At 41.7% G+C, this 18,530-nt stretch overlaps 2 protein-coding genes across 3 annotated transcripts in view; both read left to right on the plus strand.

Annotated features, from left to right (window-relative positions):
• Positions 1 to 18,530, plus strand: part of LOC112569759 (cytochrome P450 3A5-like) — a 73,587-nt gene that overhangs the window by 51,262 nt on the left and 3,795 nt on the right. The window lies entirely within an intron of this gene.
• Positions 8,841 to 18,530, plus strand: part of LOC112569751 (cytochrome P450 3A21-like) — a 22,272-nt gene continuing 12,582 nt past the window's right edge. Inside the window, exon 1 of one of the 2 annotated variants that reach the window (XM_025247627.1) lies at positions 8,841 to 8,933. In XM_025247627.1, coding sequence (XP_025103412.1) covers positions 8,860 to 8,933 — 74 coding nt within the window. In that variant the 5' untranslated portion in view covers positions 8,841 to 8,859. Of the gene's footprint in view, positions 8,934 to 13,553; positions 13,838 to 18,530 lie in introns of those variants that run through there. The other variant, XM_025247629.1, reaches the window with a different exon arrangement.

The following is an 18,530-nucleotide window of genomic DNA, read 5'->3' on the forward strand; positions in this document are numbered from 1 at the left end:
CACCAAAAAAAATGTATCTGTTATACAAAAATAAACAATAACGATGTATTGTATTGTAGTGGCCGAAATAGAACTTTGAACATGTGGGGAAACCGTAAATGTATAATTCCTGGAGATTCAGGCTTCATCTAGCGATTTAATGATGAAGTAATCCGTGATAGGAAAGGAGTCTGTTGAGCCTGGCATGTCACGGATCGGGTAGGTCTTTAAGGGCGGTGCTCCCTTCTTGCAAAGCAAACTCGAACTTCTTAGCCTGTACTCCACTGGCAGGCCAGTCGGTGCACACTCAGTGTGAATGAACGGTGGGACTGGGAGGATATAAGCACTCAGGCGACGTAACGGAGCCGAGGGTTGCGCCAGTTGTCTCCCCCCATTAGTTCCTCCTGCTGTCTGACGACTGTAGACGTGTTACACTCTCTCCTCAACATGGACGTGCTGGGACTCGTCGATGTTCCTGTGTGGCTGATGTTGCTCATCATACTAGTGCTGACACTCTATGTGTAAGTACATGTACACATGTTTTCATTTAGAACAGTTTCTAACAGATGTGTAGGCATGTAGCACCCTTGCTCTGTCTCTGGAGTGTGTGTAGACATGAACTGCCGTCCTGCCGATGTACTGTGTTACAGACTAGACTTCACTATACATAATTATAGTGGATCATGACTAGCTGCTTTGTATTTTATTAGACAGTTTCTTGTCAGCAAACAAGCGTTGTAGAATAGAGAAGGGTAGAGTACAAGTCTCCATGTAGGCAAGGCAACCAGACAGGGTGACCCAAACGCAGTGCTGCTGCTTGTCTCTAGTGCTGTGAGGATGGAAAGGTCAAGAGTCAAAGTTCTTACTGGGTTACACACACAGTCCCTGAATTTGGACTTAGGATTTCGTCGACTTTTTGTTAGTGTGAAATTTGAATCACCCCCGCCCCCTCTACTCTCGAGGATAATTGTTTTAATTATAAAATAGCCTTTGTGAGAGATAATGCGCCGTACAGTTAAACAACGTCGTTAGAAGACCCTTGATGCTGTAATTACTCGCACTACTTAGTGCACATCCACTGGCGCCTGCACCGCCCCTGTACACAAGTTCTCGAAGCCCGAGTTTCCTTCTCACAATCAAACACAAGGTACGTAAGTCCGCAAGTCTGCCGGTACACACACACCATACACACGAACCGTGAAGAGAGTCTCACAGGGGTCACACAGGACATACAAAGGCGGCACCACTGCCTCCCACCTCTTTCGTCTTCACTGTATTATTCAAGTGCACTTGAGTTCGAGGTCACGTCCAGGCCAGGCTTCTGTCCCAGTGGGTTCACGCGTACCTAACAGGTGTATGCGTTACGTAAAGGACTGCAGTTCCTCCAGTTGTACCCGTTCAGTCAAACCTATGCCTTGACAGATCACGTGATGTTTACAATAATCTTGCTTTTCGCCATGGTGACCTCTATTTTGATCGCACTTGGGCTGGAAGCGAGTTTGTTTGTAAGGGTCTTTAACTCTCTGTTGCCACCCCCCCCCATGATATCCATGACGTCAGCAAAAGGGAGGTTACTGAGTGCCCCCGTCCCCCTCCCCCGCCCCGACACAGAAGTCCGATGGTCCTCGAGTACAAGACTTTCTCCAGGTAGATGTTGAACAGCACTGTACTGTACGTGTACCCTTGGCGTACACACACCGACTTGGAAAAGATTCCAACCCACCTGGACATTGAAGAGTACCCAGCTCCTTGATGGTTCCTCCCCATTGAACGAACGCCGTGCTTTCCGTATGACGGTGGAGTAGACTAAGATATGTTTGGCTGATTATTAAACGCGTTTTTTGTTTTCAATACTATGCTATCTCAGGTACACGACATGGAACCACGGCATGTTTACCAGTCTGGGAATACCTGGACCCAAACCTCTACCATTCTTGGGAAATGCAAGAGAGATCAACAAAAAGGTAGATACAATACAATCCAAAGGGGATTTTGTAATTTTATGTTAACTCCTTCGCATATTGTTTAGCAGATTTTAAATGAAGATAAATCTTTGTGATTACGTGAGTGGGGAGACAGACACAAACAGGGAGAAAAAAAGCAAAAAAACAAACCAAAAAAATGCAAGAAGACAAATATAAAATTAAACAAAATTGATACACGTTTTGAATATTCGGCCCCTAGTCTCCCCATCTTCAAGGTTAAAAAGAACAAGAGCGTCGCATTATGGTTTCTTACAAAGAGGATTGTTTTTGTCACAGGGTTTTATTGATGCTTTAACAGATTGGAGAAAACAATTTGGCCACGTGTATGGGTAAGTAGAAACGTTTACATCTACTTGTGGCTGGTATATGCTATAAACTTTAGCTCAGTATTTAGCAGCATTATATATATATTGGCGCTGTAAAGCACAAACATGGAGAAAAATAAATGCTTTTAGTAAATTACTTGGCTGTATTTTACTGTATTCTATAATTAGTTTTAAAGAAATCTTTTCACATTTCAGATTCTTCTTCGCACTCAAGCCCATGGTTGTCGTCAGTGATCTTGACATACTGAAAGAAATTCTGGTCAAGGACTTCAACAATTTTGCCGACAGATTCGTGAGAATTATTTTTCTCATCTCTGACAAATTTGTGCACAGTTAACAACATGCAGTCACGTACAAATTAAATAATGGTTTGAACACAGTAATGAAGTAATCGAATTATTAAATATCCTTTTTTAATACTTCTTATAAATATGAAGACAGAACTAGTATTTTTCATCATGCCATGTTACATTCGGTTTTGTGGGATTTGTTTTATAGATTTTAGCTGACATCCTCCCGGCGATAGTAAACAAAGGACTATTTTTCACCGGAGGTTCAGCGTGGAAGCGTCTTCGTAGGCTGATGACACCTACGTTCACTGCCGGCAAGTTAAAGAACGTAAGTGTGTGTGTGTGTGTGTTTAAACATATGTAAATGATAATTACATTATTAGACAAAAGGACCTGCAAACTTTTTCTAATACACATCTGTGTTTCTGAAAATTTCGTAAATTCATTTGTACCATTGATAAGTTAAAAGTTTACTTCTCAAGTTAAAATTAAAAAATCTAATTTTTAACACACTTTTTAAGTTTACTAAAAAGGTAACATAATTTTCTTTAATATATATCACTTAAGATAACGAAAACTCAATTAGAAAAAAAAGAAAATTTGTCGGCCTGTTTAATATATTCCTGACCTTCTGATACTCTAACTCTAGTCAGGTATCTTAACATTTACTACTACTGTTTAACTGAGTTTAGGAACATTCTAGTTTATGGTTGGGGAGGAAGGGTTAAAACAATTAACAATGGAAGATATTATTGGACGAGAAATTAACGTGTTTTTTGTTGGTTGTTTGTTTGTTTGTTTGTTTGTTTGTTTGTTTGTTTGTTTGTTTGTATTTGGTTTGTCATTTTTGTGGCACTGCTCTTGAGAACAGATGAGTCACTTCATGGACCGATGTGCTAATATTCTGAAGGACAATCTCCAGGACAAAACAAGGCGCCAAGAAGTGATTGACATCAAGGAGTAAGTTGTGTTTTACGGACTGCTCTGGAATATGTCATGCTTTCTAAGGATAACAGTGAAAACAGCCACTACAATTTACCCCAAAAGATACGATTTTGGTTCACTGTTCAGTCCTTGTTACAGCCACAAACCACACAAGAACAGAGCAACATCGGTGAAGTGTCGGTAGAGTTATTCTAAAGTATCCTGCGTCCTTGCGATCTGTACAAATGGTAGATGCTAAAATGCGTTTGGTTAATTAAGACAAAATCTAACGAGAAAGGACGTACGAAAACGTAATTAAAACTGTCTAATGTCACAATGATATTTAATTAAGCAGGAGAGGCCGTTCCGACATACCTGAAGAATATTTTCACGTTCAGGCTTTGTGAAAATCGGTCTGAAGCCAGTACTAGATCAGCAGTTCAGCTGAGGTCATAGGAAATGACATCACAAAAGAGAATGACATCACAAGAGAGAATGACGTCAACCGGTATTGACGTATGTAGCGAGGACGTTAGAAAACAACAGACGTTTGGAAAAGACATGGAAGCTAGATCAAAATTTAAAGCTTACTCATACAGTGTACAGATCTGATTTTTTGTGTGAAGTGCCGGATGTGTCAACGAGGTACGCGTCCACAGAACGCACGTGCTTTTGTGGGTTAACTTGGGGTCGCAAGCAGACACACGGGTATCCGGAGGAGTGGGTGGGCGGGGGAAGACTGCTTGCCGACTATCCATTGATTTCTCGCGATGGAAATAACATGTACGAAAACGTCCGACACAGTCGATGTGTCAGTCTGACATCTGTTCTTTCAGTGTCTTTGGCGCCTTCACATGGACGTGTTGCGGGGACGGCATTCGGACTGGGGAGACCAACTCCAGACACAACCGGCAGAGCCTTTCATCCCAGAGATTGTAAGATCAGTGTTCTACAAATGTCAGGAAGCGAACAGATGGCTGACAATTCGCAGGTAAGTGCAGGAGACATTTCCTGACCAATCACACGTAACTACTAAAACAAAAGCACATATAAAGTTATTTTGCCTAATAAGGATTTTGGATAAGACAATAATCTACAAGTATCACATTTTCATTCAAAGACATCAAGAAATCTTTACGAGTTTGAAAGGACGCGTTACTCACAATGTTAATTCGTCTGCCTGTAGGTGTTATTTTCGCAAATTATCCAAAGGGGCCTGACTGTGGTCTAAATGTGTTGAGTAAAAATGTTTATTTATTAAACATTTAGAACTGGAAACAGCAACTACTGTCTAATGTTTGTAACAACTATAGGTTCACAGAATGGTTTCATTAAGCGTTTTGCGTTGTCTAAGATGGCCAACAAATTCTGTGCGAACCCAGCATTATATCTTTTTTATTCCTAAAGCCTAACTTTGTTTTGGCTGAGACAATTTAGAATAACATTTAAAGAGCTTTGCGACCACTAAAGTGGTAAATCTTGGTCTCTATTAGCATGTTGGCATGAAGTGTAAATTATAGCGGAAATAGAAACACGATCTGATCTTCACATTAGTACGATATTTTACAGCGATGTTCCTCGGTTCCTGAGTCCATCATATGGCAATGGCAAAGGTGTATTATCGGGCAAGAGTCTGACTTTCTCGTCCACGCCGTGTACAGGTATGGTCGACGAAAGACGACAAGCAATAGGTGACGAAAAGGTCAGTGAAGATAAAAACTGTTTCGTCTGCAGCGGTGCGAACGCCTAGGAGGGAGTTTAAGGGTGCAAAGACAAAATTATGTATGTGTGAAACCTTATTTAACTTACAAAAGGATGAAATAACCTACTGAAATCGAGGAACAGCTATAAAAAATATTTTCAAAGAATAAGAAGAAAGGTAAGCGAGGGGTCGTAAGACATAATGACTATAGTCAGGGCCGCCGAGAGCCAGCCGGGCACCCGGGGGACAGACGACCTCTCCGGGCCCCTTGTAACTAGTAGGCATCGTACATTATTTCCCAGTATAATAATGTATGTTTACAATTGAATCTCATATCGTACACTTCATGTTCAGTAACGAGAATATAGACTGCAAACAGTAGGACAAGTGCACTAGGTAATCTACATCACTACTTGAACATAAGTAAGTTGTTTGACATGCGAGTGTTAGTAATGAGGACATAAATCTGATGTTAAAAGGATCAGACTCCCTTATGTAGCACCCCGCTCACAGACCCCCCCCCCCCCAACCTTAGTAAGGACTGTTACGTCAGCAGCGATAGAACCTCGACAGCATTAGACAAACTGCTAGATGTATCACACAAGCTTTGTGTTCTAAGTGCTGCGCTTTTGTACTAAGCTCACTGACGTGCAAGGAAATGCTATTCTTCATCTCTCTTCATATGTAGTACTCTTTTTGTTTCATTACTTTTTTCAGTGATTTAGTACTTCTACATGTAAAGAGGAAGAGAACCGAAGAAGTAAATGCTAAACAAGTCTTCATCGAGGTCGTAATAACCTCATTTAAAAAAGTGTTTGCTGCGACGAACAGCAGAACACTCAGTTATCAACATTTTTATCAACTTACATAACAAAACACGCAGAACCTATCGAAAGTCCTTCCTATATATTGTGTTTTTCCTCTTTAGCCAAAACCGCCGCGCGCGCGCACCACACACACACACAATAACTACACACACACCACACGCAAATGCTGTACAGCGGCGGGGGGCGCGTAAATAAAATATCTGAACTGAACTGTCGCCTTTCGACTCTTTAACGCAGAAATTTTGAATTCATCAACTTTTTACGAAGCATAAACTCGGTCGACTTCAAACCCCATCAGTCACTAGCCGTTTAAAAATACGTGTTGATTCATTTTAGAAGACAAAGCAACTGTTTTAAAGACGAGTTAGTAGTATTAAGTGTTAATACCTTTAAATATTTAAGGAGAATTAGAAGGTTTTGTTAAAATGACAGAAAAATAGAAATGTTTAGCATATTTTAGCTGAATCGTAATAGTTCATAAACAAGTTATACTGTACTAATATTGTCATTTTACCTGCTGACTAAAACTTTATGAGCTTTTCTCACAAACTTCATTACTGTCAGTCAATTTGAGACGCTAGTCACTCTCATTGACACTGATGTTCCTGCCTTGTCAAATGCTATTTGCCAATAAAACTCGATTATTATACTGTATGGTAGTGTTACGACTGTAGCGGTAACTTGGCTCGTTTAAAGATCTGAAAATCTGCGTGTCACACTTTCCTGTACAAAGTCACTTCAGTCATCCGTTGGAACAGAGGATAGAACATGTATACAGCGGGCTCACACTGTAATATTTCTCAGTATTATTTCAATGTTTCACAACTCAACGTTATAACCACATAATCAGCGGACTGCCACACAGGCTACTTACATTCGCTTACTTCCAACTCACACAGAGTAACTACTAAAAACTCGGAAAAATCGAATAACGACCACCTAGGTCTACCCCAGCTTTTTATAGATCCTTTCTAAAATGCTAAAATACAAATAAATAAAAAAAATTAAAATATTATATAAATTAAGACGCAGTACGCCCTGACCTTGACAGTTCGCCACTTCGCCAAGGCCCCGTTCAAACTAAGAATACTCAATTTGTAACAGGTAGTGTGCGACATCGCAGTTAGGGAGGGTGGAGGCCTGGCAATGTGGGGGGTCGGGTGGTCGCTGGCCGGGTGACAGCCACGTGAAAGTGGAAGGTGTGAGGGGTCGACTAGCGACAGGATGCAGGTGCGCGGATGTGGTTGGGGAGGGAGAGGATGAAGAGGCGAGGGGGAGAATGAGAGGAGACAGTAGCGCCAGCCGACGATTCTTGAGAGCTTTGGACTGACAAGTAAATTGAGCAAATAAAGCCGTTTTTACGAACCCTCGCTACTATGCCACTTTTGCTCGGTCCCGGTAGGTGGCATAGTAGCGAGATTTGACTGTATACAGCATCATATATGACAGCTTCCTTGAAGACAACTAGCGCACAATAAAAGATTCCGAGGTGGCTTTGGGGACGGATGGTGGGTAGATAGTATCTCCTTTTTACCGGGGGCTTTGTCGGCAAAGAGCAAAGAGGTCGGAGGCCGATGTGTTATTACAGGGCGATGATGATACATCGCCAGAGAGGTCGTGCGATCGTCCCACACCTTTAGTTACAGTAGTCCGAGTCCTCCGGTGACATAACTCTCCTCCTACTCTATCGGGGCATCCACCACCGTGCGAACACTTCTCTACACTTAAATTACCTTTCTCATGCTAGCGTCCTCTTTATCATCCTCCTCCAGCTCCAAACTTCCGGCGACACCACCGTGATCAATTTATAAACCTCATATTTGCGGGACGGCAGTTTTTAAAATGTTTTGCGATAATGTGTTCTATTTTGCTGGCTGCGATAGTATTACAGGATAAAGTAGTCTCATTGTATCAAGGATCTACTATGTAGACTAATGTAGTTGTTTGTTTGGTGATGGAGATACGGTTTAAAAAAGTCTCAGTGTTTCTTAGTAACTACGAAAAAAAGCAGCCTTGATGTCTCTTGCTTACAGGCTGCAGCGCCAGGGGCCGGCCCCCACCATGTTGGTTCACAGAGTGCACACATCAGTAACATACCTGCCTGATCTCCACTGTTAATTCCGATTTGCTTGCAGGGCCGCCCCCTCCTCCCCCCCCCACCCTTCCCCGTAGTGGCACCTGTAGCCAGCAATCTCATGGCACCAACGTCTTCAGGGCGGTTCACGCGCGATAAAATCTTTGGTGTACCAGCGACCGTCACCTCTTGGCTTGTCCAGCGAGAATATGATACCCGCTGATACACTTCTCATGACAGGCCACAGCACCCCCGAAATTGTATTCTACAGACTGAAACTCACTTCTGCATGTGTAATGCTTGGGTGTTCTGTCCTTAGACTTTCTTTAAAAGAAAAAGAAAAGGAGAAGAAGAAAAAATCCACTGACCAAGGCGCGGCCTTGACAACCGCGGCCGGGTACACCAGACCCCCCCTGTCCCCCTCTCGTCAGTTCATGACCTGACTTGACAGAACCAGGAGAGCTAATCCTCACTGTATTGTGATGTCACAGGTGTTACCGGTTGTGTTACTGAGCGACGACAACAGGGGAAGAGAAGCATGAGCTGTGACACTGGATTACGAGGACATACCAAACGACACAACCACCAGTCACCTTCTTAGACCTGCTTCGTCATCTGCACCCGAGTTCAACCAAGGGTCACTGTCAACCCAGCGTCACGAGTCAGGTCACGCAACTGCACTCTACCGAGTGGTTGGCGCGTGACTACCGACTGTACCGTGTAAAGCAGTCGTGTGGGTCTCTCTCCTCAACATGGACGTACTGGGACTCGTGGATGTTCCTGTGTGGCTGATGTTGCTCATCATACTAGTGCTGACACTCTATATGTAAGTACATGTACAGAGGTTTCCATCTTAGAGCTGTCTTCTCGCATTTCAAAAAAGTTTGGTTTTTGTGTTGTCGGTGGGTATTTTTTGTTTGTTTGTTAAATGCTACACATTCGTTCGTCATTATTATTATTATTCACTGTGTTCAAAGTGATTGAGCACCCACACAAACACATACGCAGGTACATAAAAACTACATGCAAACACACAAACACGTTGCAGTTATACATGTTATTAATAAAAATTATGTGTACAAGATCTTAAGTGTCACAGCAGTATGCATAACTAGAAGCATGATTAAGGTAGTGTCACACATAGAGGACAGAAAAAGAAATTTAAAAAGTCATAAAAACTTGAAAATAGAACAAGATATGGAGGAAAATACTGTAATACAAGGGAGGAACCCCTAGGTGTCATGTCAATATATAAACTTGTGTAGTGTTGATCAAACGTCTCACACGCCATAGCCAGGCCAAGGGGGACATACACAAACATTGTAATGGTTATGGTCTGAACTCTGCGCCTCACCTTATTTTTTTCTGACTATAAATATATAACGAATCACTCGCTCACACACATACCCCAGCCATGTGTAAAACTAGTACACTGTCTAGTACAAGCTTATTGTTTATCTCGGTGTAAATGGTTGTAATAAAAAAAGTCGAAATGTAGTGCTGGGTGGAGATAATCGGTAGTGGTGTTGGTAATAAAAAACCGGTAGATATAGGGAAAAAATGTTTTTCCGCTTTATCAGTTATTAAAATATATCACGAGCTTACAATCAAGTGGACTTAAGTGTAGGACTATATCAGGGTTACATAAGGGTCACAATACATCGCAACAATTTAGAAATCTAATCTCATGACACTCTCGGAGAGGATGGTGAAGGAAACAGGAGAAATAAACCTATAATCAACATTCAATAATAAATGTTGGTGGAAGAGAAAAGCAGACACTGATGATGGATGCTTTGCTATAGACGTGGTATGGCAAAATATAGGTGAATATATTCTGGGGGTGAATTTTGGTGCCAGTAACCACAAGGTGGCAAGCAGCTTTGTTCTATTGTCGAACCACGTTAATGTGGCAGATTAGGCTCAATCCAAGCCTGGAGAAGCCTGAAAAATTTCACAAGATAGATCTCTATGAAAGTTTGTGTTTTATCGTGTGTGTGTGTGTGAGCATTATTATAGATATGTGTAGTGGATACATGCATTTATGCATATATATATATCTTGGACGTTCACATTCCTAAAATTGATTTTGCCATTTTATTTATATTTCATTAAGTTTATTACATTTTACTTTATTTTTATTACGTTAACTTACATCAAAGTCGTGCCGGGAACATTCGAAATGAGATTTTGAACTGGTAGTCGAGTATCGTGGGAACAATGACATTCGACGAAACCGATCATGTGTGGCATTTGGATTTTCGTTCGTTATTGTCCTGATTACTTTCAGTGCACAGGTGGGTCGCAAGCTCGATATTTTCTTTGCGACGGTTTGGCTACAGCACGGCGGGGTGTAGCTTTGCAAAACAAAGACTTCACTCAAACCTCGCCTTATGTCGGCCATCTTGAAACTCTGGCTTCCGGCTAACTGCGTTGTTTCCAAACAGGGATCCAGCTAGCTTTTCGCTAACCGCTAGATTCGCTAGGCTAGCTTCGCTCGATTCGCTACGTGCTATGCAACACGCCACTGGTGTTGGCGGTTAGAAAGCTGAAGTGAAACGGGTTGCAACTGAACATACTGTCAGGGTTAGGGTTGTCCTACCAGACAAAGTGAGGCGAAACGGCTTTCTTATCTGAACATACTGTCTTTCCTTACATCTTTCTTTACTCATAATAGGGGATAATAATATTTAATACTTTCAAGTTCATTCCTTCCTGATGACTGACCTAAAGTACACCTCGGTTTGAGTGCATGTTCGAATACTTTTTACAAATGGCCAAAATTCACGACTGCAACCAGGGGCCGCCGAGAGCCAGCCCGGGCCCGGGACAGACGACCCTCTCCGGGCCCTTGTACTTGTAATCGTAAATTATTTTCCCAGTATATAATGTAAAGGAGAAGAAGAAAAAAAAATCCACTGACCAAGACCGGGCCCCCTTGACAGCCGCGGGCCCGGGTACACCAGACCCCTGTCTCCCCCTCTCGTCAGGCCTGACTGCAACATAGTGCCCCCACGGTCTTTTCTCTTCTTATCTAACCCGACCATTGTCCCGGGGGGAGGTCATCGGTGCTTGCGTCTTCCTGAGTCCATAAAACCGAGAACTGGACTCGGAGAAGACTTGTATAATCAAAAGGGTTAGGACCAGTTTCGCACCCGTGGTTTTGTTTGTGTGTGTTCTCCTTGTGAGAGAGAGAGGACAGGAAAGGAGACAAAGGCAAACAACCCAAATAACACAAACAAAAACGCAATGGAATTTTTAAACTTAGGTTTTATTCGTCTTGTTTAGTTTTTTTATCATTATTCCCATTGGTGACCGACATACGGCATTGCATCTGGGTTTGGGTACAGTGTTCGTACTTTTTGCACGAGACAAGTGGGCATCACTTCACGCCTGTGGCACAGCACCCATTCACCTTCTGCCAAAGCGATTTTTCTAGCAGCCAAGTCACACCTTCAGACTTTGGACAAGGTGCAGAACCAAGCACTGAGAGTAATAACAGGCGCCATGAGATCTACGCCAATTGACAAGATGGAGCAGATAACAGGCATACCCCCATTAAACAAGAGAAGGGAATGCAAAGCACTCGTGCAGGCCACCAAGTACAGGCACAGTGAAGACCACCTGATATGGTGCCAGACAGAAACATCGGCTGTCCTCGGAAGGCTGAAAAAGATCCAGCTTTGGTGCGAGAGACGCAGGCACTACACAGAAAATACCAAACAAAGCTTCCTGCACAGGTCCAGGTACCGACTCTCTACTCGATCCTCCCTCCTTGGAAAGACAGAACAGGGAACATTACATCTGCACCACAGTTCCTCAGCCTCACAACAAAGGATGAGCATAGCGACGTGAGCAGAGAGCCCTGACGCTAGCCATGCTAGAAGAAAAGTACCCCCAGGAATCATGGATAAGGGCCTACCACACGACGGTCAGCCACAGACGCTATCCAGAGGGGAGGGGCCGGCGTGTACATCCAGTTTCCCAAATGGACAGTGGCAGGCAGCAGCAATACCAACTGGCCCTCCACATTGTACAAACTATAGAGCAGAAGTAGAAGCCCTGGTCCACGCAGCAAACATCATCAGCAGCAGAGCAGACCATGACAGCCAGGTCGTCTTCCTGACCGATGCTCTGTCGGTGCTGCAGGCAGTCAACAATAAAAAACTGCCAGACGCCTGGAAGCCGCGCTGCTAACATCAAGTGCCTCAGAACGGCTTCTGCAGTGGATCCCATCACACTGCGGGATAGATGGAATGAGGAAGCTGACAGGATGGCTAAGTTGGGTGCAGAGGACGAGCAAGAAGACAATGCAGTCAACATGTCAGAGATGAAAACCATCAATTAAGTCTCTGTACAGGCCACAGCAACCACTGGACAGTTACCATCAGCTGTCCAGACCGGACCAGGTCGCTATTTCCGCCTCAGGACTGGGCACAACAGGCTGCTTCACCACCTACACAGGAAGTTGCACCTAGTGGCCGTCCCCGAGATGCTCTTTGTGGAGAGGCCAGACCAGACTGTAGAACACATGCCTACAGGACTGTAGGAATCTCCGTCCCTGAGGAAAGAGACGTGGCCAGTCGGAGACCCTGCACAACAAGCTGTACGGCAGTGGAAGTCTCTGCAGAAGACCACCGATTTCATATCAAGAGCTGGTCTCCAAGTGTGAAAGAGGCGAACGACAAAAAAAAAAAAAACTTCACGCCTGTGGCACAGCACCCATTCACCTTCTGCCAAAGCGATTTTTCTGTCCAGGTATCTCCTGTCCCTCCAGAGTCCTACAAAGTCTAGCATTTTCCAGTATCTCGTATATATGTTATTCCGAATTGCTGGATTTTGAGAACAAGCCGCCTGTCCCTTCCCGATGAACTCGACGTCGCGACCTCCTGCTGTTATGCAAGGTGCCTGGAAGCAATGTGGACATTCAGGACACGACTGTCATTTTCCAGATGCATTGTGTAAGAAACAATGTGTACAATAGCAACCGGAAATCAAATAATAATACTACAGTGTGAACACCAGTGTACATGGACGTCGCACTCAAAACTTGGCAAGACGAATATTGATATCCCCGCTTATGAGGAAAGAAAGATAAGAGATAAAAAGACGGATAAAAAAGCAATAAAATTAAAGTTTGAAAATTCTGTTGTTTTTAATGTTTGTATCTGTTGCGCTGTTCATTCTTCTCTCCTTCATATATTCGAGTTTTGCTTGTTTGTGGAGAATACACTCAGTCCTAACCCTGACAGTGTGTTCAGATAGAAGTCAGACCCTACAGCAAGTACAATGGTCGGGTGAGGGAGACGTGTTATGGCCAGGCTACTCGGCGGTGCCTGTGATGTTCACCCGCCTTTTGTACGGGTAGTAATTGGAGACGACTGGCCGCTAGCATTCCGCACGGGTGTTACTCCTACTTCCTCGCACGGGCGATACCACTTCACTTCACTCAGGTAGGAAGACTTCGGCGACAACAATAATAAAAGGTTTATACTTAGCTTCGAAGCCAGATGCTTTCATTTCAAAGGTGGTCTGGTCGGATAAGAAACGATTGCAGCGCATGTGATTGGATTAAAAATAGTTTATATTTTTTATCTCTGCATTGGCCATTGTGAAGCTATTGTAAAAGGAAATCCATTTTGTGGAGGAACAGCGGTCATTGAAAAATAAAAGTAGGCGGTCTGCCGAGCCACGCGCGGAACGTCAGACGCCAGCGAGCCGCAGGACGAGGTACAGAGGCAGTTAGACCATGAACGTAGATCCCCTGGACAGCTTGCAGACGATTTTTTTCACTTAACTGCTAGAACGAGGCTCGAGACCTCAGAACTTCCGGTTAAGCCTACCATGGTTTAGCGAAGGACTTCAATGGCTATGTCGCAAAGTCTGCAAGAGTAATCAATAAGAAACGCACAAAAAGGCGGTTGATACTGCTGCTGATAGAATGTAACTGCAAGTATCAAATCGTTCAGTGGCAGTTTTTTGCTCGCTTCCGCGAGCAGGAATATCGACAGATCAGAGACAAGTGGCGAGCGCTCTTCATTGTGCTACAGGCCGCTACATCAGACCCCACGAACGTGTCTATTAGTCGTGATCAGACACAAGTTTCAAATCTATTGACAGTCCCCCAGATTTGTTCAAGGCACTTGGAAGAAGAATGTATTAACAGCACTGATCTTATTTACCTCTTGCTCTTCTTTATCCTGTTCATGCTATCAGTGTTCGCGACTAATAAGGCGACAATTTTCACATAGCCCAAGGGATTCCATTAAAAAAATAAATTTAGTTATTAATAATCGCGTCATTCATTAAATTACTTGAGAGGTGTATGTATTAAAATATTCTTCGTATTGTTTAAAGTCGCTGTAGATGAATAGGCTAGAACAAACGAATACTGATTTTCATATAAAGCGAGAGACCGAGGTAAGCATATAAGCGAACACTTTCAATGATTCTAGATCTTGAAGGTTTAATCGATTCATTATATCATCATTTATTATTCTCATACGATAAGATTTCCGACTAGTGAAGCAAATACTTTTGTGTTCTAAATAGATAAGTGTTTTTGGTTAAACCGTGCAAAAGCAATACAGTTAAGGTATTAATATTAGTTGATATCAAACGCTCATTAAATCATTTTCGTGTTGCTATTCCGGAAGTATGAACCGGCCAGAGGCTCGCCGAGACTGACCGCGGATCACTTGCAAGAGGCCGACAGTGAGTCTCGCGTACAGACCATCAGTCCACCTATCTACGTCATGGTTTAGACTGACCCGACTGAAGCTACAAAATCAACAATATTCACTGTAGCACAACGACTGTGTTTATCATCTCACAGAGCACTCAGAGAGTTTACATCTTGTCTTAAACTCATCGTAAACCTGCTTTTTTACGTGACTGTCAAATGGAGATCACCTGTGCCATGGACTGGCTTTTGCCTGCCTCTTTAATTCTTGCTGGTTTGTCCACAGCCTGCATATATGTAAGTATATCACACGTGATATCAAACGAATTACATTTTTAACTTAATTCTAGCAGGTATTTGTTTGTTTTTCTTTGTGTTAAGCAGCGACATTTCTTGCTTTTTGAAGACCTCCCCATGGTGTGGGACGAGTCTTGCCCAGCCTGCATGGCCTTTAGGCGTTGTTTGAACGGCCCGATAGGGAGTGAAGACTTGGGATGGGAAGCGGTGTAATTCGATCCTAAATTAGACGGCGTCCATTCGCGCTTTTTTTCTTCAGCCGCTCTCGTTTGGTAGCCACGTGATCGTGTCGCAATCCTTCCACCCGCTGTTTGATCCCCCCTCTTTCGCATCGCCGGTGTAGCTACAAGTCATGGTACGGGTAATAAGGTTCACTCGGCCGGTTCAGAGCTTTTGACCGGCGCGCAGACATTTTGAAACTGTACGTCCATCCTCAAGTGAAAACGCCTGATTTTTGAAGTAGTCTGTAATAAAGTTAAGTGAAAGATCAATAAAACAACTGTACTTTATAAACAGTGGGATAGTCATTAATACTTGAGATCATATTAAGTACTTGTAGTGGTTTTTTGTGAAATGGTTCACTGTTGTACCGGCAGGTCTCACACATACTACATCTGCTAGTCAACATCGCTTTTACATGACGCTGTCTTCTATATCCGTGCGTAAATAATTTAAATGGTTTCCATATCCTTCTTGTTTAAATAATCAAATTGCTTAATCGATCTCTTGCCTACTAATATGCACGTATTTATAATTCAGAAACGAAATGTTGAGCGCAGATCGATGGCAGAGCAAGAGGACAGTGGCAGTGATGGTTCAAATCACTAGTCAGAGTAAAGTACAACACACAACAATCCTCGTATCATTGATGATTAACTTCGAAGTTGAAATCTATGACTACTCATTGAGTCATGCTGAAATCGTCGTCTCTTTCTCAATCAGTGGTGCTGCGATACACTACGTTCGTCTCGTCTTGGTGCATTCCTAGGGGAAAGCAATCGAGACAATACACTTGCTTTCTGAACAACTAAAACTTTGGAAAATTAATGCAAAGCAGAAGAATATATATTATTTGGTAAATTAATACTTTGAAATTAAAACAAAATGTATGAATCCAAAGCTATGCACTGCTTTGGTCAAAGTCTGGTGTCATTTTTCTAGACATCACTTATTGATCAATATATATATTTCTTTGTCTTAAAATGCTGTCAGTGCCATTTTTTCAGTTTATTTTAATGATTTACAAAACTAATTAAAGAAATCCTTTAATTGCAAGATACACCTGACTGAGGTCTGGCTAGTGATTTTAACCAGTAAGTTAATTTTGTCTCCCTCTACTGATTTCATGAGGATTCACTATACAAGCACAGGTTTTGTGTTTTTAATGGTCTGCATGACATTATTATTATTCATTAACATTTTTGTTAATGTAATAAATTGTCAATAACTTACATCCAGTTTTGTTTTGGTATTTTTAAGACATAAAATATTTTTGAATTTCAGATAATATGAATAGAGTTCTCAGCAAAGTTTGGATGAGCAGAGCAAGCACTACAAATTTAGTTCCAACTGAATCGGGTTCACCTGCTTCTACAAAATAAGGGGAAAGAAGGAGCTGAATGAGAAAGGAATTAGAACAAAGTGGGTATGTCATTTAAGTATATGTTTAGTCTGACACCTTTTTTAAATGTTACCTTTCGCTTAAGTAATATAATCAGTTAATATGATGTTACTGCTTTAACAGTCTTGATAAACATTAACAAAGGCAAGGCATACATCAGCTTACAGGTTACTCTCCTGACCAAAATGTGTGGTCATGTAATTGTATTAATAATACACATTTTATGAAGTACAAATGGTAGTATTTTATATGCATAGATTTTATTTTAAAATAATTCTGTCCTTGCTTTTCATGTGTCAAAATGGCGTCTGTGTGTTATTAACATGAATAAATTTGGTTTAAGACTTTCTAAAGTTTGCTAAATCTTAATTAAACTTGGTGATTTGAGTCACTTAATGGCCATAATTTTCTCTGAATCCACTAGGGTTATGAGACGGTCTGGTTTGTAAGCTATATTTCATCATGCAACCATTGATCCCTCAAATCAGTGAGTAGGGTCAGGCATTTTCTTACCCTTCCAATCATGTGAATTATTATGTCGCGCTAATTTGTATTGTAGTTTTTACTGGTGGACGGACAAACAATAAAGATTTTTTAACAGGTTCAGCACCTCCTGTGCACGGAATTTAACGGGCTGCATTTCCTTAGAGTTGGCTCAGTGGAACCAAGGGAAAAGTTTCCAGTCACTTCAGCTGGACAAATTATAATTTAAATTGGTTTGCAGTTTTGTTTGGTTTTGATTTCTGAGGTTACGTCAATATGACTTAAAATGCAGTTCCGAACAATGTAAAAAAAATATGAATCTAAGTATTATTTCTCTACATTTCAAATTTATTTATTTGTGTACCAATAGCAGTTAAAGTTAGCCTTACATTTCTTTTGTCACAAGCTGCAGTCCAAGGGACATGGATTGAGAATGCAATCGAAGGGTGATGGCCATCTAAATGGTGAGTGGAATTACAAATGAGTTTGTCAGTTAAAATTATTAATGTGACATTGTTAATTTTCGTGGTTTATCAGTAGGCCTATTTACTTACTTTTGTAGCTAAGTTAATTGGTTACTTCAGATATTACAAATTCTTATACACCAAATGGCCATAAAGACATTACCGTAAAAAATCTTTTTATTCCACTCTTGTTCAAGTTCTTGTAATTCATAGTATTAGTAGATTTATGAAGCTTTAACTCTTTCTTTACACAGAAGCAAAGGGGTCAAACCCCCCTGTACGCATGAATTTTAACTTTTCAAAAAATTATTAATAACTAAAACAGATAGAACAGAAATTTAAATTATTATGACAGATCAAAATGGTTGGTGACATTTTACCGTAATCCTGCTCGTGAACTCATTATGATCAATCCAAAATACCAAAATTAGGTATATTATGTGAATTTGAAAAAAATTTTTTTTATTACACATTAAACAAAAATTCGGGAGCGATGAACACTTTTTACAGCACCCATTCGTGGTCAAATTCTCCTTCATTCTGAAGCAGAATATCCTCTGGGATTGTTCTATTTCTCTGTTATTCGAGCGTTCAGATCATGATGTTGAATGTTACATCGCAAGGACAATGTGTAGTGTACGATTCGGCGAGACTTTCGTTCAAAGTCACGTACTCCTCGTCATGTAAGGAGATAATTGTGGTTCATAAAGGCCTAAACTTCTTTTTTTTAATTTTTCTTTTTAACACGAGCTGTAAAGGCTAAAAAAATTACACATGCATGCCAATGTAATACTGCGTAACAAGTGACAGCGGCAAAAACTCGGGCTCAGCGTGTTGAGTGCAATAAAGAAGAGTTAAAGCTTTCATCTATATCAA

This window comes from Pomacea canaliculata, linkage group LG8 (assembly GCF_003073045.1).
Source record: "Pomacea canaliculata isolate SZHN2017 linkage group LG8, ASM307304v1, whole genome shotgun sequence".
NCBI lineage: Eukaryota > Metazoa > Mollusca > Gastropoda > Architaenioglossa > Ampullariidae > Pomacea > Pomacea canaliculata.